General features: G+C 41.2%; 2 protein-coding genes across 3 annotated transcripts; both read left to right on the top strand.

Moving 5' to 3' along the window:
• Positions 1-1,173: 1,173 nt before the first annotated feature.
• Positions 1,174-19,856, top strand: hoxd3a (homeobox D3a). 2 transcript variants are annotated; one of them, XM_041807802.1, is made up of 4 exons: positions 1,174-1,287; positions 16,040-16,099; positions 18,447-18,987; positions 19,105-19,856. In XM_041807802.1, the coding sequence occupies exons 3-4, from the start codon at positions 18,549-18,551 to the stop codon at positions 19,848-19,850; spliced, it is 1,185 nt and encodes a 394-aa protein (XP_041663736.1). In that variant the 5' UTR covers positions 1,174-1,287; positions 16,040-16,099; positions 18,447-18,548; the 3' UTR covers positions 19,851-19,856. The 2 variants fall into 2 exon arrangements, with proteins under 2 accessions (XP_041663736.1, XP_041663735.1); XM_041807801.1 differs by having other exon boundaries at positions 18,447-19,011.
• On the top strand, positions 7,642-10,435 carry hoxd4a (homeobox D4a). The gene is made up of 2 exons (XM_041807803.1): positions 7,642-8,259; positions 8,626-10,435. Exons 1-2 carry the CDS (start codon positions 7,851-7,853, stop codon positions 8,925-8,927), a joined length of 711 nt encoding a protein of 236 aa, XP_041663737.1. The 5' UTR covers positions 7,642-7,850; the 3' UTR covers positions 8,928-10,435.
• Positions 19,857-20,100: the final 244 nt, after the last annotated feature.

Here is a 20,100-nt window from a genome sequence, read left to right as displayed (position 1 = left end):
CCACACATACACACTTTAACACACACATCTACAGCTAGCCTATAAGACAGGAAACCAGAGACAGAGCCATGGCCGGACTATAAATCGCACAGTGCTGACTCTGGCACGACACCAGATGAAGCAGACTGAAATGAAAGAAATTCCTCCTGGCTGCAGACATGCACACATGGACGAGACTGCATCTGCAACATAACAGCTTCAATAGTGAGAAGATTTTCATAGAGGCTTAGCAGAATTATTTAGTCTTTATTTTGGGAAGATGCATTTGAAACAAATGGCCTGTAAAAGACGATTATACATTTATACTCTGCAGCAGCAGACGGATATTGAATCATATTTAATATTCTTGAACAAATATGAGCATCAGAATAAAGACTACCAAAATATGAGGCCATGAAACTACTTTATTTTTTTAGGCCTTGTAGGACAATACTAGTAATAAATAAGCATATAAAATCAGTTTTTTTAAGGCGACTGTTAAAAAAACACATTAATGAAAAGGTAAGGTTTCGTTGTTTGTTCGTTGGTGCAAAATGGAAAAAAAACGTACTGACGTCACGTCTGAAAATGCATGTTTTAGTCAGATAGCACAGGCTACGTCACTGTTGCATTTTATGGTTAGCAAATAAAAACTACGTCATTGAAATGTTTTCACTTTTTCATTTTTGTTCTTAGGGAAAATATTCTACATTTCTGCCATTTATTTTCTGCACAGCAGAGGTCTAAGCCGCATCTTTTGCCTTAAAATGCAACATTTTCCTTTTTCCTAATAATAACAAAGCCCTGTTGTTTCCCTCCAGGGCACACAGAGGCTCTGCTGCCATTATGCGCAAAGATGGGCAGAATTGCTGCAGTCCAAATTCCTTTTTGTGAGGGGACAATTTACAGCTCGGCAATCGAGCTTTTTATGTGCCTCCATCGCCTGTCATTGGATGCCACTGGTCATGTGTGAGAGGCAAACGTCTTCATGGCTCTTTTCCTGATTTCCCAGGCGATTTTTTTCCTCCCTCTGCATTCTGCGTGTAAACCGTTCAAACCGATACTCCACCGTCTGTGTTCTTTTAAAAAATAGCTCATTAACGTGTGGTCGGCGCAGATTTTGCAGCACTGCTCTGCTTCTTTTTTTTTCAGCTGGATGCCAGGATGGAGGAGCGTTTCAACTTTTCTCTAGATGTCTGACCTCTTCATCCTCACAGCAGCTCTGACTCTTCCACAGCTTTTTTTCTGACAGAATGCACTGCAGATGTAAAGATCAGAGAATCAGCATGGATTACCTCCGGGCTTTAGGTAAGATTTGGTCAGAAAATGGCTTCATGTGAAGTCTGCATGACAGCTTCCTGTTTCATTAGTCATGTAAATGAGCAGCAGGTTGATGGCTCCCGGTAATTTGGTAATCGTAGGTGTTACTAGATGGATTCTAATGAGGAGCTTTTACACTTGAAAATGCAGGTTATAGTGGAAATATGCCTTTAAGAAAATGTTTTATTTAGGAAATTAGAAGGCTGTGAATACGTCATTGTAGGATATCCATTAAGGCTAATTGATTTCCAGATTTCTGCAGAAACAGCTGTAATAGTGATCACTGTTTATGATGCAGACAAAAGAATAAGAAATTAGCTCCATGTACTGAACAAAAAAGTCCTCATTTTTACTCTGCAGCTGCTTTGTACCTTCCAGAATGCACTTTTATGTTCTTAAACTTCTCACATATCTCTGAAAACCTCCATTTTTTATTAATGTAGCGTTTTTTGCTTGAAAATTTGCATTTTCTCTCACCTTTCACTACATGTTTTCAGCTGCTGAAATGATGCACAATAATTAACAAAGAATGAAAATGCTTTCTTATGCTTTATATTTACGAGCTTGCTATTAAAATAAGAGTTTTCATAGCTTGTGTTGAGCTGGCTGCATGAAGCTGGGGCCGACTGAACAAAGACAGTATTTCACTGTGGCCTGACAGGCAGCTGCGAAAGTATTTACAGCCTGACTGCAATGCGGCAAAATGGACCCTGCAACACAGGAGCCACTAAAGCCTGGGAAAATCAGCCTATGTGTGGTGTTTACGGACAATTGTATCATGTAATACAATTAAAATGTTTGACTTTTTGTTCTATATATAAAAATATGTGACCTCAGGCCCTACATACTTTAAAACAGATAACATTTTTTATGAATGGACGAGGCTTCCCTCGTATAACCCTCACTTAAATCTCCTCCCACATATAAAGTAGGCCACACTTACTCTTAAACGTCATTGTGTAGTGAGAATTTAAAACAAAGCAACTATTTGTGTTATTTTTTTAATTCCAAGCTAGATTTAAAAAAAATGCATCTATACTTTTTTACTATAATTTTTGAGAATCAAGTTTGACTCTTTCTGCACTTAATAATTATAATAATAAAAGTCCATGCATTTTTAAAAAATGACCTAAAATAGCCCCAAACTGACATTGTAGCAAATATTAATCGAGCATAGCGTATAAATATTATTAATTTAAATGGAAAAGCTTAGGATAATAAATTGTTTATTCTTGACTCATTCATGTTTTTTTTTAAAGAATAATGGAACCAAGCATTGCATTTAATGAACTGAAAAATACCACCAAATATTAATTACCGTATTAAAATTAATAGTAATCGAAAAGTTAGATTTACCAGCTATCTAAATAAGCTCTTTCGAGCACATTTCTGTGAATACTTCAATAAAACAAGGCGAGGTTAAATTTCTTATCAGCACGTGGATATTTTTTGCAGTGGACAAAGAGGGGAGGTCGTAAAAATACCAGCAGAAGGCGCTGTTGTCCAGCAGTCAGCCTCCCTCTCACTACTCAGCAGCGCCTTACTGGCTGGATACTGAGCGCTGTGATTGGCCGAGGCGCCGGTGACGTAACGTGTTTCAACTTTGAAATTGGTTATTGAAGTGCGAGTAGGAGAGTTGCATTGATTTCCACCTGTTGCTGAAGGGAAAGGAGTTTGTTCACAAATTACGTGCGCTTTTTTGTTGTTTATTACGGTAAAAAAAAAAAAAAAAAGTTAAATAGTACTTATTGGCATTTAGTTATGCAGTCAGGACAGTGGAAGATCCTATACAGCTTCAGAATAAGATGTTGAATTTATTTTTATTAACACTCATTCTACCCTTTTAACAAATAGCAGTACTTTTGAGCTGAAATGTTGACCTGATGATGATGGCAGTCTGAAAGGAGACTTACAGGGCTGTACGTACAGGGATTAAAGCCTTTGCAAAAGTCCTTAAACACACCTGTTAAACACCCATGGGGCCACATAGAGGCTTTTACTCTGAAATTATCTCGAGGGAAATAACTCTTTATGAGGACATGCATTTAAAGAGTGCCAAACCTCTGTATTTATCATACCTGCCCTGCAGGAGCAGCCAAGCAAACCTCAACATCATCATCATCTCTGCAGCTTGCACAGGAAAGGAGGGGAGGAGGGAGGCCTGGTGCATCATGGGACAGGCCCGGATGACTGAATGACATCAGTCTTATTGTGTCAGGTTCACTGGGGAGAAAAATGTGGGAAATGAGGGTGAATAAGTGGTGCATTTTTTATGTTTTTGACCCACATTGAAGGTCAAAACGTTTCAGAATAAATACATTAACAGCTTTGCTCATGTGTTATCTAGGTGAGCTTGTATCATTGGATTTGGTAAATAATTGGCTGATTTTAAGACTGTTTGTGAACCTATTATAGTCAATAAGAGAGCTTTTGCTGTTTTAAAGCGCTGCAATAAGCTTCTGCTCTGCCATAATTAAAGCGTTTTTTTTAACACTCTCTACTTTGTCCCCATTCCCCTCACGACAGTTATACCCCCCCAGCTTCCTCCTTTCTACGACTTTTTCCTCCGTGCACATCAGCGTAATCGCCGTTATTGAGTAAGTGCAACTTTGAGGATTATTTATGGGCCTGCGCGCGCCTCTGAGTGGCTGCGAGGAAACACGTGACGCCATTAAAGTTTGTTTTATGGCCCGGGACTTGACAAGCCAAAATATAATTCTCATTGTGTATTAGTACGGTGGTCCAGATGGGGTTGGAATAGAGCTTCTATTGGCAGTGGAAGCTGCTGCTGCCGCACTACCAAGCTGACTTTTTCCCTTTCTCGCGTGGACGTGTTTGTTTCACGGTGTGCCATGTGTGGGAGTCTGTGCGGTAAGCTGCTGGGTTTTTTTTATCACTCTGCTGCTCGTGCTATGGGCGTGTGATGTCACGCGCTCAGTGCTCGTGCTTTGGCGTTTCCTGCCTCTAAAAGCGGCGACAGTGCTTCAGGAGGAGCACACAGAGCTGAAGGATGGGCTGTTTGTGTCTAAATGGTGTTAATTTTGTTAGAGTGGGTGAGCTTGGTCTGGTTCAGTGCTTTCTGGATGGTGGTTGTAAAGTTTTTCTTGTTATTTACTGCTGCATGATGCTGCTAGAGGATGACACTGGACTTGTTTGTTTGGAGGTGCAGGAGTTAGCTTGTGGTCGCCTGACTACTGAAGAATGTACTAACTATTTTAAGCTTGTTTATTATAATATAACTATACTGCAAATTTAAAAAAAAAAATCCCAGGCAGTCATTCTATATCTTACTAACTCGTTTGTTCGACAATGTGAGCCGTTTCAACCGATTTGAAATAATTATCTAAAACTAGAATTTTAGCTAAGACGTTATAAAAATGTGTCCTATTTTTCCATTTAAATGTTTGCTGCTTTGTTCGACGGAGGCCTGGTGTTTCATCTGAAGGCCTTTAAATTATTATAGCAGATAGCCAATTATTATTAAACCCGAAAACTCTGTGTGAAATAATATTTCATGCAGAAACAAATGTATTATTTTAGTTTTGTGTTCCAATATTAACATGTGAAGTAGAAAAAACGAGCATTTTCTGAAATGTGTAATTAGATTAAATAGGCCTCGTGTTATCCTGTAGCCCTCACAACGCCAAATTACAGTTTTTTTTACCCTTAAACCCCTTATTGTTTTGGTAATAGAGTCTAGCTGAGCTGGTTAGCCTTTAGATTTCCACAGTCTGTCAGGAAACGCTGACTTTATCATTCCTTTGTTGTGATTCTCGGCTTTGACCCGTCTGAAGGACTACAGGGCAAGGTGACAGACAGGTCAGCCTGTCTAATCCTCAAATGTGAAGTGCAAGAACAAATTTTTACTCCTTCTTTGACTAACGTTGATGCAAACCAACATTTGATGCTTGTTTTGTAATTTTAATGAAAATAAAAAGAACAGCTATGGCAGTAATTTAGGCTAAATAAAAAAAATCGAGCAAAACAACAACAACAACTCTCGATTAGTCTAACCTTTAAAGGCCTGCTGGCTCTTATCAGTAGTGATAGTAATCACAAGGTGAAAATCTAACTGCAGCTAGATATTTATTTTTTAAATTGTGTGACTCATTCATTAAATTATCACTTAGTAAATCTGACACAACTTGGCTTTATTTCTCCATAAAGGTTTAAACCTAGGCCATATATTTCAAACTGATGCTGCATTTATTAGGCAATTTAAATGCGTCATTTGTGCCTTAAGAGTTCAGAGCTCTTGTTGCTTAACTCCACTTGCGCTACGTGGTTTCTAGCGTTATATTACGGTAATTTAAAATGGATAGCTTATGAGTCTTTCAAGAAAAAAACATATTGAGCCTAGCTGTTTATGATAATTTTATAAAAGCCCATTCTCCGCTTTATTTCCTTTGTAAAGCTGTTTTCAGAGGGAGTTTCAGTAGCCTTCATGGGGCTTGGGTTAATGGCTGACGGGGGATTGGTAAACTTTTGCACCCTTTGAGCTGTCAGCAGGCTGAAAATAATTGAACTTTTTTGATAAGTTTGTAAATGATTTAGTTTGACCTCGGTGGCCTCCATGGGCTGCTGTGTTGGGAGTGTTTTAAGCTAACTGGTGAGGATAACGAGTCTCTGCTGTCCATGTTACTTGACATTTGCTCACCTTTTACAAGTTAGAAGTTAAGTTGGTGACATTTATTTTTATTATTTGAATGGTATTAATTTTCCTTAATTTGAGCTTTGAATAATGGAAGTGGAAAGAAGACGAACTGCTGAAAAAATGCTAATTTTTAGCATGCTATCTTCGCTGTTATTACTGCATATATGCAGCCTTTTCGAGCCCACTACTTATGCATTTTTTTAATACTGATATTAATGTGACTTTTGAGCCTTTTATGACTAAAACCAAGCATTAAAAATCATATTAAACCCACAGCTAGGCATTAGGGAAAGAAGATGACTATAAAGAAGATGTGACGCAGGGAAAAATACAGTAAAACTTACACTAAATAACAAAAGCAGGCTTTTATTGACTGGAATTCATTGCATCTACTTCTTTCAGACAGTTTTCTGTCATATTTAAGTCTAGGTGAACTTTTACACTCCTTTTGTAAGCATTGTTTGGCAGTCCTACACGATAAAATGCTGTTTAATGGTTTTTAAAGTTTCCACTCTCGCTTGCCGTCGTCTCAATACGACTTTTGAGCCTTTTTATGACTCAAACCAAGCATTAAAAATCATATTAAACCCACAACTAGGCATTAGGGAAATACAAACAAAGAAAATGACAGTAAGGAAGATGTGACGCAGGAAAAAATACAGTAAAAACTGACACAAAATAGCAAAAGCAGGCTGTTGTTGATTGGAAGCCATTGCACCTACTTCTTTCAGATAGTTTTCTGTCATATTTATGTCCAGGTCAACTTTTACCCCCGTTTGTAAGTACTGTTTGGCAGTCCTACACGATAAAATGCTGTTTAATGGTTTTAAAAGTGTCCACTCTCGCTTGCCGTCGTCTATATATACCCTGTAGAACCGAATTTGTGTGATAAAACCAGAGTCACAGATTCGATTCTAGGGGAGTATATGGTCGATGAAAAAACTTCGATATATTGACCTCCCACCTCCTTATCGTGTGCTCGCTGTGCTGTCAGGTGTCAGGCCTACTGTACCACTTTATGAATGAATGACCTGACGGCAGCTCATACTTCAGGGCGCTGCTGAAACTCGAGAGACTTTGAGGAAACCTGACGCACAGTGTCTCAAATAAACATCATGAGACTTCGTGTTTAGGTTTGAGTGAAATATAAAGTGGATTTAGCAAAGGAACCCAAACCACAGCACACTCCAGCTGCAGCTTTTTTTTCCTCCTGTGGCTCGTTTGTGTCTCCACATTATTGATTCCCAGAGGCTGCTGCTGCTGCTGCTGCTGCTGGCCAATGGGCTCCTGAGACAGATCCTTTTTTTTTTCCTCAAAGGGATGGGAACAGATGAAGGGATGAGATTGGTGTAACTTTTGGATGACCCCTTCTTGACAAAGACAGTGTCCATCAATTGTCCCCAGTCATTATTCGTTGCTTTTATGCCGTGGGGCTTTTTTGTAGCTTTTGTTGCCCTCTGTTGAACACTGCCTGAGAGTTAGACCTCTACAAAGTGGAATATTTCATTTTTAGCGTAAATAAGACACCCACGTGCACACTAATGCTTTATTTATTCGTTTGTTTTTATTATTTTTATGATGCACTGAAGTGGTGGAAGACATGTGAGGTTTTCTTGTTTTTCAAGCATGCATTTTAAACCCCAAACCTGCACACACGTGTTTCAGGAAAATATTTGATTTTTCTCTCTCCAGGGTCTAATTTATGTCCATGTGAAGTCAGATAAAATTGCTTTTAGTTGTATGTTTACCCGTGTATGGACCAGCATCACCTCCATTGGCCGATCTGGTCACATGGTTCGCTAACTTTATTCAGTTGACACCAAGTAGGAGGGCTTTATGGAGGGAGGAAAAAAAGACAACTCGAGAAAAATTAGTATTTTCTACCTTCAAGAAATTAATGGCCATGAGTTCGTATATGGTGAACTCTAAGTATGTGGATCCCAAATTTCCTCCTTGTGAGGAATATTCACAAAATAACTATATACCTGAGCAGGGCTCGGACTACTACAGCCCATCGCAGGACTCAGACTTTCAGCATCCAGGGATCTACCCCCGGTCAAACTACACGGAGCAGCCCTTCAGCTGCACCACGGTGCCGGACTCCAGCGTGCAACAGCGGGGTCATGTTAACGACAGATCCGGCCACACGAGCCCCTTCGGCGGACACGCTGAGCAGGGGGGCCCGGTGCAAGTGTCCGGACCTCGGACTTGTGGGCAGCAGCAAAACACAAAGAGCCAAAATGGGATCCAAGCCAAGCAGCCTGCAGTAGTTTACCCCTGGATGAAGAAAGTCCATGTAACTACTGGTAAGACTTCCTCCTCTTCTTCTTTACTCCAGCTCCAGCTGACTTTAAAAATCACTCAGTAATATTTATGGGCGTCTTTTAAAGGCCTCGCCAATTACACAAGTCATAAATTTTTATAGCTCAGGAAATAGGCCGCTAGGTGAGCGCCTGAACGCTACTGAAAACACTTATTGACCGGTTGTAATGGCGCTTAAATCTCTTTAAATCCACTTAAAAATCAGCATGCACTTCCTCATTCAGCTTCCTGGTCAATTCTCAAACTTTGAGCTCTCTTTGCTGTGTTGTTTTGCCTCCACGCTGCTGCCTGCTGACTTTTCTTTCCTCCTCTCTCTCTTGTCTCTTTCTCCCCCCCCCCCCAAAAAAAAGTGAACCCGGACTACACAGGATCCGAGCCCAAACGCTCCAGGACAGCTTACACCCGGCAGCAGGTTCTGGAGCTAGAGAAGGAGTTCCATTTTAACAGGTATCTGACCAGGCGGCGGAGGATCGAGATCGCCCACACGCTCTGCCTGTCCGAGAGGCAGATCAAAATCTGGTTTCAGAACAGACGCATGAAGTGGAAGAAAGATCACAAACTGCCCAACACCAAGGGGAGATCAGCACCAGCAGGATCCAGCCATCTGCAGAGCCTTCACAAGGACAACCAGACTGATATCACAGCGTTATAAAGGAGGAGAGCAGCAGTGAACTGTACATACAAAGACAAAGGGTTGCATCTGAATTTTGCATGGACATGTCTTTTGTTAGGATTTATTATTATTATTATTATAATTTAACAAAAATGACCCCAACAGTGTTGCCTGAAGAGTCAGAAAATCAATCAGTGCTGAGATTTGAAAGTTGCGCCTTTTTCTGATTTGTAATTGCAGAAAGGAGCTCGAAAACCTGGTGAGAAGCTTAATTTCGTTTTTATATTTTTTGTTTGGTTCCTTCTTGTTTTATTCTTGCAGAGAAAGGCTCCAAAAAGCAAACATCAAACAAACTTTTTCCTCCTTTTATTTTTATTCCTTCTCCTCGGATCTCACACCCAAAACTCCCCACAATCCTTGAACTCTTTTCCTTTTTTTTTTTTGCGCCATTTTTGGGACTTTACACATCTAAAGAGCACCCACGGCTGATTTCATGGATTTAACCCAAGTGTTTCTGCTCCTCACGTGGACTCAAAATCAAAAAACCAGGAAACCCTTTCAAATCAAAACCTTATTCTTCCTATCACAACGCGCCACTTTTACGCACAAAACCCACACAAATATACTTGAAGGAAGCACTATTTCTCTTCCATGACTTAATCATCCCGTTGATTTTCTCCTCCACGCTCCTTTGTGACTCGTCTGATTTAATTTATTTTGTACAATGAAGCTTTGATTTTTTTATATTCTAAATATAATTCCCAAAAAAAGCCGAACATTCCTCCTCTGAGTGCCCTTATAAATCTCTCTGACACCTTTGTAAACAGTGGACATGCCATCTGAAACTCCACCATTTGTTCTTGCATGGCACCAGGCTGATATTGGAAATAATCACATCCGGAATATTTTAGGAGTACAATTGTTTCTTGATATGATTTTTACGTCATTATTTATTTGTTTAAAACGTGTAAATTTTACGCACACATACAAATTAAATAAAAAAAAAGTATTCGTTAAATTTTAATTAATCTAAAATATGTTTGAACTCTTGTGCATTATTCGCATGGTTGTATGCAAACTTTTAGTCTTAGTTCATGTGGGAATCTTCCAGTTTTTCATTGACAAACCGAGGGGGGCTTTCAAAGCAGATATTTCTTGTTTCAGACCGTCATTGTCTCTCGGAACAAAACACAAAAAAAAAAAGGCCCAGGAGCTCTTCTTGTGCATACGTGGAGGTCTCCTCTACACCATGAGGAGGCTTGAAAAGGTATTTGAAGCGAAGGTCGACAAAGAAGGAGCAGCAGCAGAAGCAGGTTCATCCAGGGGACACATTTCAGCCGCAAGGACTGACCCCAACACCCCCTGACCCGCCGGACAGGCAGCATTTTCTCTCCCAGGCGCTGCGAGCTTCACTTTGGAGGCTTTTTTTTTTTCTGAAAAGCATTTAAAGCAAGAGTCAGTGTTTGAATTCCTCTGTTTACATGAAGCCCCCAAAAGGTTCTGATTGTGCATTTGTCTCATGTCAATATGCAATCTTTTTTGGTTTTATTTTTGTACATGCTTTCTACCTTGTATTGTGCATTGAGATGCGAGAAGTATATTGGAAAAAATAAAGATTTCTACTGATTATGCATTTAAATGTTCGCAGTTTCGCCTTTTCTTGATGATGTAGAGAATACTTCAAGTGTCTAGACTGGAAAAAATACTGCAGTATTTTAACCCCTTAAAGCCTGTTGTATCATATTTGATACACACTTTTATGATACCTCTATCTGATCAAAATGATCAATAAATTACAAAAAAAAAATCTGAATACAATCTGATAAATGATAAAAATGCCCTCAAGTGGATTATCAGTCACCAAAAACACCTAATGTAGCAAATGAGTTACAAAAAAATATAAATGTTAAATTTTATGGAAATTTTGATTTTTTTGGATTTCAGTAGAAAGTGAAACAAACATTTCAGTTAAAAAAAAGAGAATTTTCTGGCTTTAGAGCGTTAAAATCACGCGAAAAGTATAAAAACTCAAAGTGGATCTCGTTTTGCACACAAAAGGCTCACTTTTGCTGGGAAAGAGATTTTTCTTGTGCATGTGGGGCCATATGGACCCACAGCCCCCTTTCACAAAACATCCACAAATGCACCAAATGTGCGCTGCATGGGCAAAGTCAGCCTCTTTCTCCCTGACAAACATGTCATTTACCAGCATAAAAATAGCCCTCCTGCCACATCACGTGTATTAAACTATTCTAAAATATGCATTTTATCTATTTTTTACCCAACCTTGCGGTTTTTTTCCACTCTTTAGCTCTTTTGGAGAGAGGCGCGTGAATGCGTAAAAACGCACGGAGCGCTCATGTGCGTTTTTTCCAAAATTAATTCATTAAAATAAACTTCTTAAACACTCAAATCAGTAAATTTAGCTGCTACACAACTTTTTATTACACAACTGACATGAGCTGCTCACATAGATTCAAACTTTGTTGAAAAAAAAAAACAGAGTTGTTGGAGCAACACCAGATTACGCCACATTTATCAGTCACTGTTTTGGCATGTAGGCACACACAAATCTTGTGCGTAAACTTACATTACACTAAAGCTTTAATATGAAACCCATAGTGCTTCTCGTGCCTTCTCTTCACTGGATGTGACCCTCTGCAACAGTGACACCCCCCCCCCCCCCCAAGACCCTCCACTCCACACAGACACACATCAGCCCTGATCCAAACAAACGTGCTCATAAACGGACATGTGGAAAGACTATCTTCAGTCACTCAGGGCTGTTTTCATCCCCACTGACCAATGCGTGGTCTCAGCTGAGCTCACGCGGGGGTTAAAGGCGTGCACACACTGTATATGTTTGTCATATGGAGTCAGAGAGATGCTGAGACAAAGTGATGCATGCTGCCATCACTGATGTGCACAAAGATGCTGAAGAGGAGATGGAGTGAAAGGGGGGGCTGTTGGCACAATTGGACACTTAATATCCTCCCTAATATGTCTTATTAGAAGTTAGAGGGTGCCTCTAGTGCTCAGGGTTTACATACTCAGATGATTTAGTGTTTCTAAGTGCTTTAACATCACTCCTTATAACCGTTATTTTTGGTATTAAAGCAAAATTTGAGGTGAAATTCATCATAAACCAGTTTCCCCGGCCATTATCAGGTCAGATCAGCCTCCTCCAGCATCCCGCGTGCAGCCACACTGACCTACATGTCTGAACGGCAATAAATGGGAGCCAAAGGCAGTGCCATTTTCAATGACACTGCACCCAGTTGCAGGAATACACCGTCGTCGCTCTCCATCCGGCCATATTTGATTTCCAGCTGTTTTCTCGCAGAAGCCTCTCGGAGCCAGACGAACCCCCCTAAAGATATATTAAAGTGCTGCTGTCTGCATTCACAGATCTAATCCGGAGACTATACCACTGCGCTCTCCATTCTCCCGACCACGTGATTGTCTAAATAATTAATGCAGCACGTCCCCCTAGAAACACGGCGTCGTCATTAATCGCGAGGACTCTATCAGACTTGAAAACTGAAGAGATCCCCCAAGAAAATAATATCCGATACCCGGCGCGAGCGTGCAGCCCCGGCACTTTAGCGACACATCCGAACCGATGGATGCTTGGGTAGGTAAATATTTCAGCATTTTTCATGTTGCCTGAGCTGCAAAATGACGATATCAAATGTCGAGATATTTGATGAATTACGAGCTTTTGATGTGTGCGCTGTAGGCTGCGGTTACGCGCAGAATGCACGTCTTATTTTTGATTTCATGTGTCAGAAAAGCGGGATTTTAGGAGGCTGGTGCGCTGCGTAAAATGTGGTTAAAGGGATTGATAGGATAGATGGTAAAAAGTAAAGGGCAGTGACATGTATTTATGGATGCTCGCTCGGAATAAATGCGCGTTTGGATTCATTCAGACCAGGGTGGCCCCTCCAATGGGCCCAGAATTTTTGAGTCATTTTAAACAAATGCATAAAGAAAATAGATATAAAAGGAAAGTAGTTTATAAAATCAACATCATTTGATTATAAATGTGTCTTTTCTGACTTGTAGACTTGTTTAAAGCACTAATTTCCCAACATAAATAAACAGTAGTTTAATGCGTAATTTCTGTTTTGGATGGCTGTGGATTTCTGCAGCTTTTATTGCTATTTTGGAGCAGATTTGGTTCTTATTTTGAAGAATCCCTGGAAGTTTTTGAGCAGCCTGATACTCTTGCCTGCTTGTAAATCATTCCCAGTAATTCCTGAAAGGGTGCGAGGCTGTTGGGGGGCCGGCCGAAAACTGTAAATCTTTCACTTTTATTACCCTCTGAACATATGCTGCGACGCTACCAGCCCTGCATCCCTTCTTCTCCTTCTGCTTCTTCATCTTCTTTACAGCAAAGATAACCCAGCCGACGCTCTCCCTGCCTCCAAATCTTCTTCTTGCAATCTATTATTGTCTTTTTAAAAACCTTTTTATTTTCCAAACCGATCTGATCCCGTTTTTTTTACGTCTTTTGCTCCTGATCTGACTCTGGAAACAAAGAATATGTGTCCCTTTGCTGCTTCTTTGTGTGTGAGGACAGACACAACAAACAAAAGATGATAATGTGCTTTATTTGAATACAATCCAGTCCCAGATGGAGGGAAAATGCACATAAATCATTTTTAAAAGATCATCCCACACCGGTTGAAGATCCTCAATATAAAATAGAACGGTATTTTTATGCAATAGTGTCCAAAGCTCATGAATGAGGATTCTTTAAGCCCAAGATGCAACATTTCAAGTAAAATTCTAAACAGTTTCTTTTTAAATGGAAAAAATAGCCAAATTTAGAGCTGATTTTACGCGTAAAAATCTCCAAAATACGCATGGAAACAGTGCACAGTGGTTGCAGCCACTGCTGCAAGAGTCTAATATTCTTCATGACTATTTTAAAAATAACTTAAACATATAATGCTTGTGTTAAATACTGAAGTGCACGCGCGCTCAAAGTGCTCATGATGAAAAGAAATAGGCAGTGAAGCCTTTTCACACAGCTCAGATGAGGAAATAAACGCCACCCTTTATCAGAATGGATTGGTGAGGTAAGGCTCAGTGAAGAAGAGGAACAATCACGTGAACAAATATGCTTGTATCTTCCAGCAGCCTCCTTTATTTGTCATCACAAAGCTTCCGAAACACCTTTAAAAAAATCTACCCATAGCTCCAAATCCGTGCAGGGCCTATCCGGGCTGTGAATTCCTCCATATTCCAATGGGTGATTGATTGCCAGGGATTTTTTTTTTCTGGAATAAGGATACCTTGTTCGCTTTTTATTGGTAGTTGAATGCGAGTCCTTCCATTCTTTCGGGAATACTGTCTCCACTGGTATATGGAAATGTCTGAAAAACAGCAAGATCAGGTTTAGGACAGCATTGTGTACAGACAAAGGGGTGAAGGATTTATTCTAGAGACTGCGTGGAAAAGGAAGGAGACTGAGAGGGAAGCTGCTTTATGATGAATTGATTCACAGGTAAGAAACTGCATGGCACAAAGCAACCTTTAACCACGGGTTAATATAATGCGAGGGAATATGTGTGATTTATTCCACTCATGGAGGTGATGCTTGTTAATGTCGCTCTCTGTGCCGGATATATGGAGTCCACAGCTACCTCCTCGAAAGCACATTCATAATTTATATATTTTTTTTAAGTTCAAATATTATCGACAGATTGCGCCCTGCGCTCTTTTCAGCTGCTTTTACGACCAGAGGAAGAAGTAAGAGAGAGGAACTTTTTTTCTTTTTCACTCTTGGATCGTAAATCACATTAATTTGTTGTCTTATCGTCACCGTGGCGTTTGCCGTGATTTATGTGGTTTCTGCTGTATGGCTTTGTTAACCTGAGACTTTATATTATACATGAATTCTTATTTGATGCTTTTGAAGGATTACCGGAATGGATTATGAGCAGAAGACTTCGATTTTGATGCGTTTTGGATTACTTTGATTTAGCTTATTTGAACATATTTCAATATTAGTTTATTCCCTCCATAATATCAGGCTTTATTCTACATTTTGCGCATATTTTGGGAAAATCTTCCTTCCTGTTTCACTGTGGATTAAAGTTGAATTAAGGTGCACAACATTTGTGTACTTCTCGCTTGTGCGTAATTTTCATCCAAATAAAAAAAACGTTCTTTTAAATAAGATGAAAGAAATTCTCTCACATTTTTACAAAAGCCCAGATTTTCTCCTTCCATTTTACAACATATTTTCCTACATTTATTACATTCTAACACATGCATCCACTGCGCGTAAATCTTGGATATTTCAAACATTTTTTCGCCTTTTTACGCACGTTTTAACGTGGATTTGTGCACGATCTAAGCAGAGTTTGAAGGTCTTAGCATGAGAAACACAAGACATAATAACACTCGACTCTGACTCCGGCCCATTGTGTGAAGCAAACTTACCGTAACAGCGCGTAGGCGAAAAACACTGCTGTGTGAAAAGAGGAGCATGTCTGCTACTAGTAACCCAGTGTGTTTAAAAGCACTTCAGGCGAATATTATCGACCACTTTTCACGAATAATCCACAATGAAGGAATTTGAAACCAGCGTGGCCTTTTAAAACCCTCAAACACAAAAAGATTTTACGCTTAATGAAAAAAAAAAAAAAAACGTCCTATTTTTAATTCCGGCTTCCTTGCCGTCGCTCGAGCTTCTTCTCCTGGATAAAGTCGGCGCAGAAAAGCTGCTTTGGATTTATTTGGGGGTCTTCTTGAAGCCAAACTGCTCGTTGTTCATTAAACTTTGACTAAATGCTGAATGACCCAGAGGTCACCAAAAAAGCTTATGACTGCTAAATATTTGAGCTGGCTCTTTGTGGAAAAAGTGCGCATGAAGGACTTTTTTTTTTTTTTTTTTTTTCTCAGGCAGAGATTAAAAAGTGTGGTCATAGCAGGAACAACCCTCAAAATTAGCCGGATAAATTCAAAATGCATAGGAATATTTATAATAATATTTTTAGACCTAAATTTGGCTAAAATTGGAATATTGTGCCTCACAGTGTTTCCCCCTGTTTTCTAAAAAAAAAAAAATATTTCTTGGTTGGTTTTCCACATAAAGAATCGCATTAACGTGGACAAAATGTGTGTAATTTCTCCCGCAGGTCGAGGTGGGAGCAGTGATGAATGCGTGAGGGACATAAAGGAGATTTACGCAGATTTCGGTGAGTAACATTTCTTTAATGAAGGGAGTGAACAGCACAGCCAACTGCTAACAAGGTGAAAGGGTGATTTGTTATTAGGCTACATATTAACGCTCACAGAGTTCCACACAAGGCTTAAATCACCACAGCAGACATGAGGAATGACTTTAACTTGGCCTGTACGCGTCATTTTGGCGCAGGCCGCTCCCACTATGTGCAGTTTTTACGCAGCACACAATTAAAGCAGAATACAACACATGTTTACGTGTGTTTTTCTACTGGAAAGAAACATTTAAAAATTATATTAGTTTTGTTTAAATTGTTATAACATGAGTGAAGAGCATGCAAATTACAGAACAGAGGATTTTATCCATATCGTCTCACATTTTCGATATTTTACGCGCGGATCCAGTAATGCGCAACGCCATTGTTCTGCGCCTCCTAAACAGAAAAATACCTCCAGCCTCTCCTCTCCGTGTTCTCTCTGCAGCCTCTCGCGCAGCCAGACTGGAGGCATCATTTATAACCCGAGCCTCTATAAGAGGAGAAGCCGCCGAGTATGAAATTCTTTCCCTTGCCTTCCTCCTACGCCTAGTTTTACACTTCTGAGGGCCGCGAGTTCCCGAGGAGTGTTTTGCTTTTCATTCCTCTCTCAGGCCGTTTACAACCATAACATTTGCGGTCATAAATTCTGCCCCGCGGTCCGCACTGACAGGTGCAATTGTTATGCACAGCGCGGATTGCACCTCCTCGAGCCACCAGCATACAGTACAGGCCCCTTTGATATTTCTGTTGGGTTACAAACGGTGACGCGCGTCTTCACGTTAGAGCCCATAGTTCAAATGTTGCTGATTTTAGAAATATCAGGTTTTCTAAATTGTACAGATCTAGACTTTTATTTTTAAGTTGGCCTGGAGATTAAAAAAAGAAAAATCTGAAAGCATCAGGGGCAGAAAACAGACAAAAAGGAGTTTACGTTTGTGCATAGGGGAAATATAATATCATATCTAACCCCAACCCCCCCCTAACACCCCCCCCCCCCCCCCCCCACACACACACACACACCTCCCTAAACAAACCAACACCACACACACCCCTCTCTCTCTACACCACTCATATATAAACATTAATAACAATCAGAAGAGGAGATCAGTTTTGGGTTTCTCTTGTGCGTAAACATGAGATCCAAAGTCATGCGCGCACGGCCTTGGTGGGCTATATTTCTGCTACAGGGAACAATGCATGACGGGCTTTGTCAGGCCTGGTGATTAGTGAAAAGGGTATTGTGTGTGTGTGAGTGTGTGTGTGTGTGCGTGTGTCAAATGCTGATTCAGCTGATTTTTGAGGGACCTAAAGCCTCCCAGAGGGTCCTTTAAGTGAAAGTTAAACTTTAACTGTTTTGTGCCAGAAATGAGTCACACTGCAGCCTAAATCTGGAGCTGGGATGTGCGTCACTGTGGTGATCTCTAAATCAATGGCTGCTCTGTAGCCTTTAGAAGGCGTTAGGGCTTTATGGTAGAGATTTGGTTTAGTTGTAGTCAAGCAGGTTTGGTGCTTTAATGTGGAGGAAGACTGCCAAGATGTCTTAAAACGATCCAGTGTCGCTTATTTTTCTCTAGTGTGATATCAAATAGTGCCAAAGCTGATATCATAAGGTAAGGTGAAGAGGATTACATGTCCAGAAAAACTGCAGCCAAACTCCTGCGCAACTGTCTAGATTGCGCAAAAACAAAACATTGCTTATAGGTGTACAATTTAGACTTTACGCATGAGTTTGCCTGGAATTGTTTGATCACTACACATAAGAAATTACCCATCATTCAATGCACTGGGCTTCCATTTCTGTTTCCAAACAAGTATCAACATTAATTTTTACTATCAAAGTGAGAATTCAGGCCAAATCAGCCCAAATGTGGAGGAAGACTGCCAAAATGTTCAATATTTCTATTTATTTCCATACCACGCGCCTAAAAACGGTCCAGTGTCGCTTTTTTTTTTGCTCTAGTGTGATATCAAATAGTGCCAAAGCTGATATCATAAGAAAGGTAAGGTGAAGAGGATTACATGTCCAGAAAAATTGCAGCCAAACTCCTGCGCAACTGTCTAGATTGCGCAAAAACAAAACATTGCTTATAGGTGTACAATTTAGACTTTACGCATGAGTTTGACTGGAATTGTTTGATTACTACATAAGAAATTACCCATCATTCAATGCACTGGGCTTCCATTTCTGTTTCCAAACAAGTATCAACACTGATTTTTACTATTTAAGTGAGAAATTCTGGCCAAATCAGCCCAAATGTGGAGGAAGCTGCAGCTCCAATGAGTGCAGGCCTTATTCATGAGTCTGGTGTATTTCTCTGTGCAGGTCACAGACTGGAGCAACGCTGGGAAGCACCAATCACGTGAATAAACCCCATCAATGCCATTGGATCCAGTCGCTCTGGCTTATTGGCTTTGAATCCCCAAAATGCAGAAAGCAACCTACTACGATAACGCTGGACTTTTTGGAGGTTACACCTACCCCAAACCTGACTCCTACAACTATGGCCCTGCTCAGTACAACGCCTCCAACATGGAGGGTGACTACCAGAGTTCAGTGTGCCCCATCCAGACCTCTTCTGTCAGGCCCCCGACCCTCAAAGACAGTGACCTGAACGGGGACTGCATGCGTCAAAGCGGCACTCAAAGCAACAGCAACAGCCAGGCTACCAGCATCGGAGAGCAGCAGGGGCCTCCGCTGTCCGCATCCTCCCCGAGCTCCAACGGATCTACATCAAACAAAAAGAAATCTCCATCCAGCAGCGGATCCAGCTCGGCCACGCCGGCTCTCACCAAGCAGATCTTCCCGTGGATGAAGGAGACGCGACAGAACGCCAAACAGAAGGGCAACAACTGCGCGGCTGCAGGTAGAGATCATGATGGAGACCCCTGTGAGTGTGTGGGGGGGTGGGGTGGACTGGGTCTTATTGTTCTTATATCTAAGTGTTATTAGGCGCTAAAGTGGCGGTTCTTTTCCTCTACAGGTGGAGAGGTGAGTGATGAGAAGAGCCCACCGGGTCCAGCATCCAAACGGGTGAGAACTGCCTACACCAGCGCGCAGCTGGTGGAGCTGGAGAAGGAGTTTCACTTTAACCGCTACCTGTGTCGCCCTCGGAGAGTGGAAATGGCCAATCTGTTGAACCTCACCGAGCGCCAAATCAAGATCTGGTTTCAAAACCGGAGGATGAAATACAAAAAGGACCAGAAATCTAAGGGGCTCGCGCACTCTCCCCTGGGGCACTCCCCTGATAGGAGCCCACCGCTGAGCGGCCCAAATCACATTGGATACTCTGGCCAGCTCCAAAACAGCCTCAGCTATGACGCGCCCTCGCCCCCGTCCTTCGCCAAACCCCAGCAGAACATGTACGGATTGGCTGCGTACACGGCGCCCTTGGGTGGCTGCATCCCGCAGCAGAAGAGGTACCCGGGCTCTGAGTACGAACACCACGGCATGCAGAGCAACGGCGGCTTCGCCAACGCCAATTTGCAAGGCAGCCCCGTTTACGTGGGGGGGAATTTTGTTGATTCCATGCCAGCCTCTGGCCCCATGTTCAACCTGGGCCACCTTCCCCACCCGTCATCCACCAGCGTGGACTACAGCTGTGCCGCTCAGATCCCGGGAAACCACCACCACGGACCGTGTGATCCCCACCCCACGTACACAGACCTCACCTCTCACCAAGCGTCTCAGGGAAGGATTCAGGAAGCGCCTAAACTCACGCATTTGTAATATGTGGTTCCTGTGTGTGCGTGCGTGTGCGTGCGTGCGTAAGTGTGTGCCAAATTATGTTGCGCTCTTTTTATTACCTCACTAGTCTAATAACTACACTCCAAGCGAGTCGTGTGTATTATTCCAGTATTATTGATATTACTATTAATGCTATTGTGTCATTCTTTTCTAAATAATACAGCTTTGTCCATTCTCTTGAATCTTTGCGCAGACGCAGTCTGGTTGTCAATAACACTTTGTCTTTATTTTT

The sequence above is a fragment of the Cheilinus undulatus genome, linkage group 15, assembly GCF_018320785.1.
Source record: "Cheilinus undulatus linkage group 15, ASM1832078v1, whole genome shotgun sequence".
NCBI classification, from domain to species: domain Eukaryota; kingdom Metazoa; phylum Chordata; class Actinopteri; order Labriformes; family Labridae; genus Cheilinus; species Cheilinus undulatus.
This window is presented reverse-complemented; position numbering and strand designations above follow the sequence as displayed.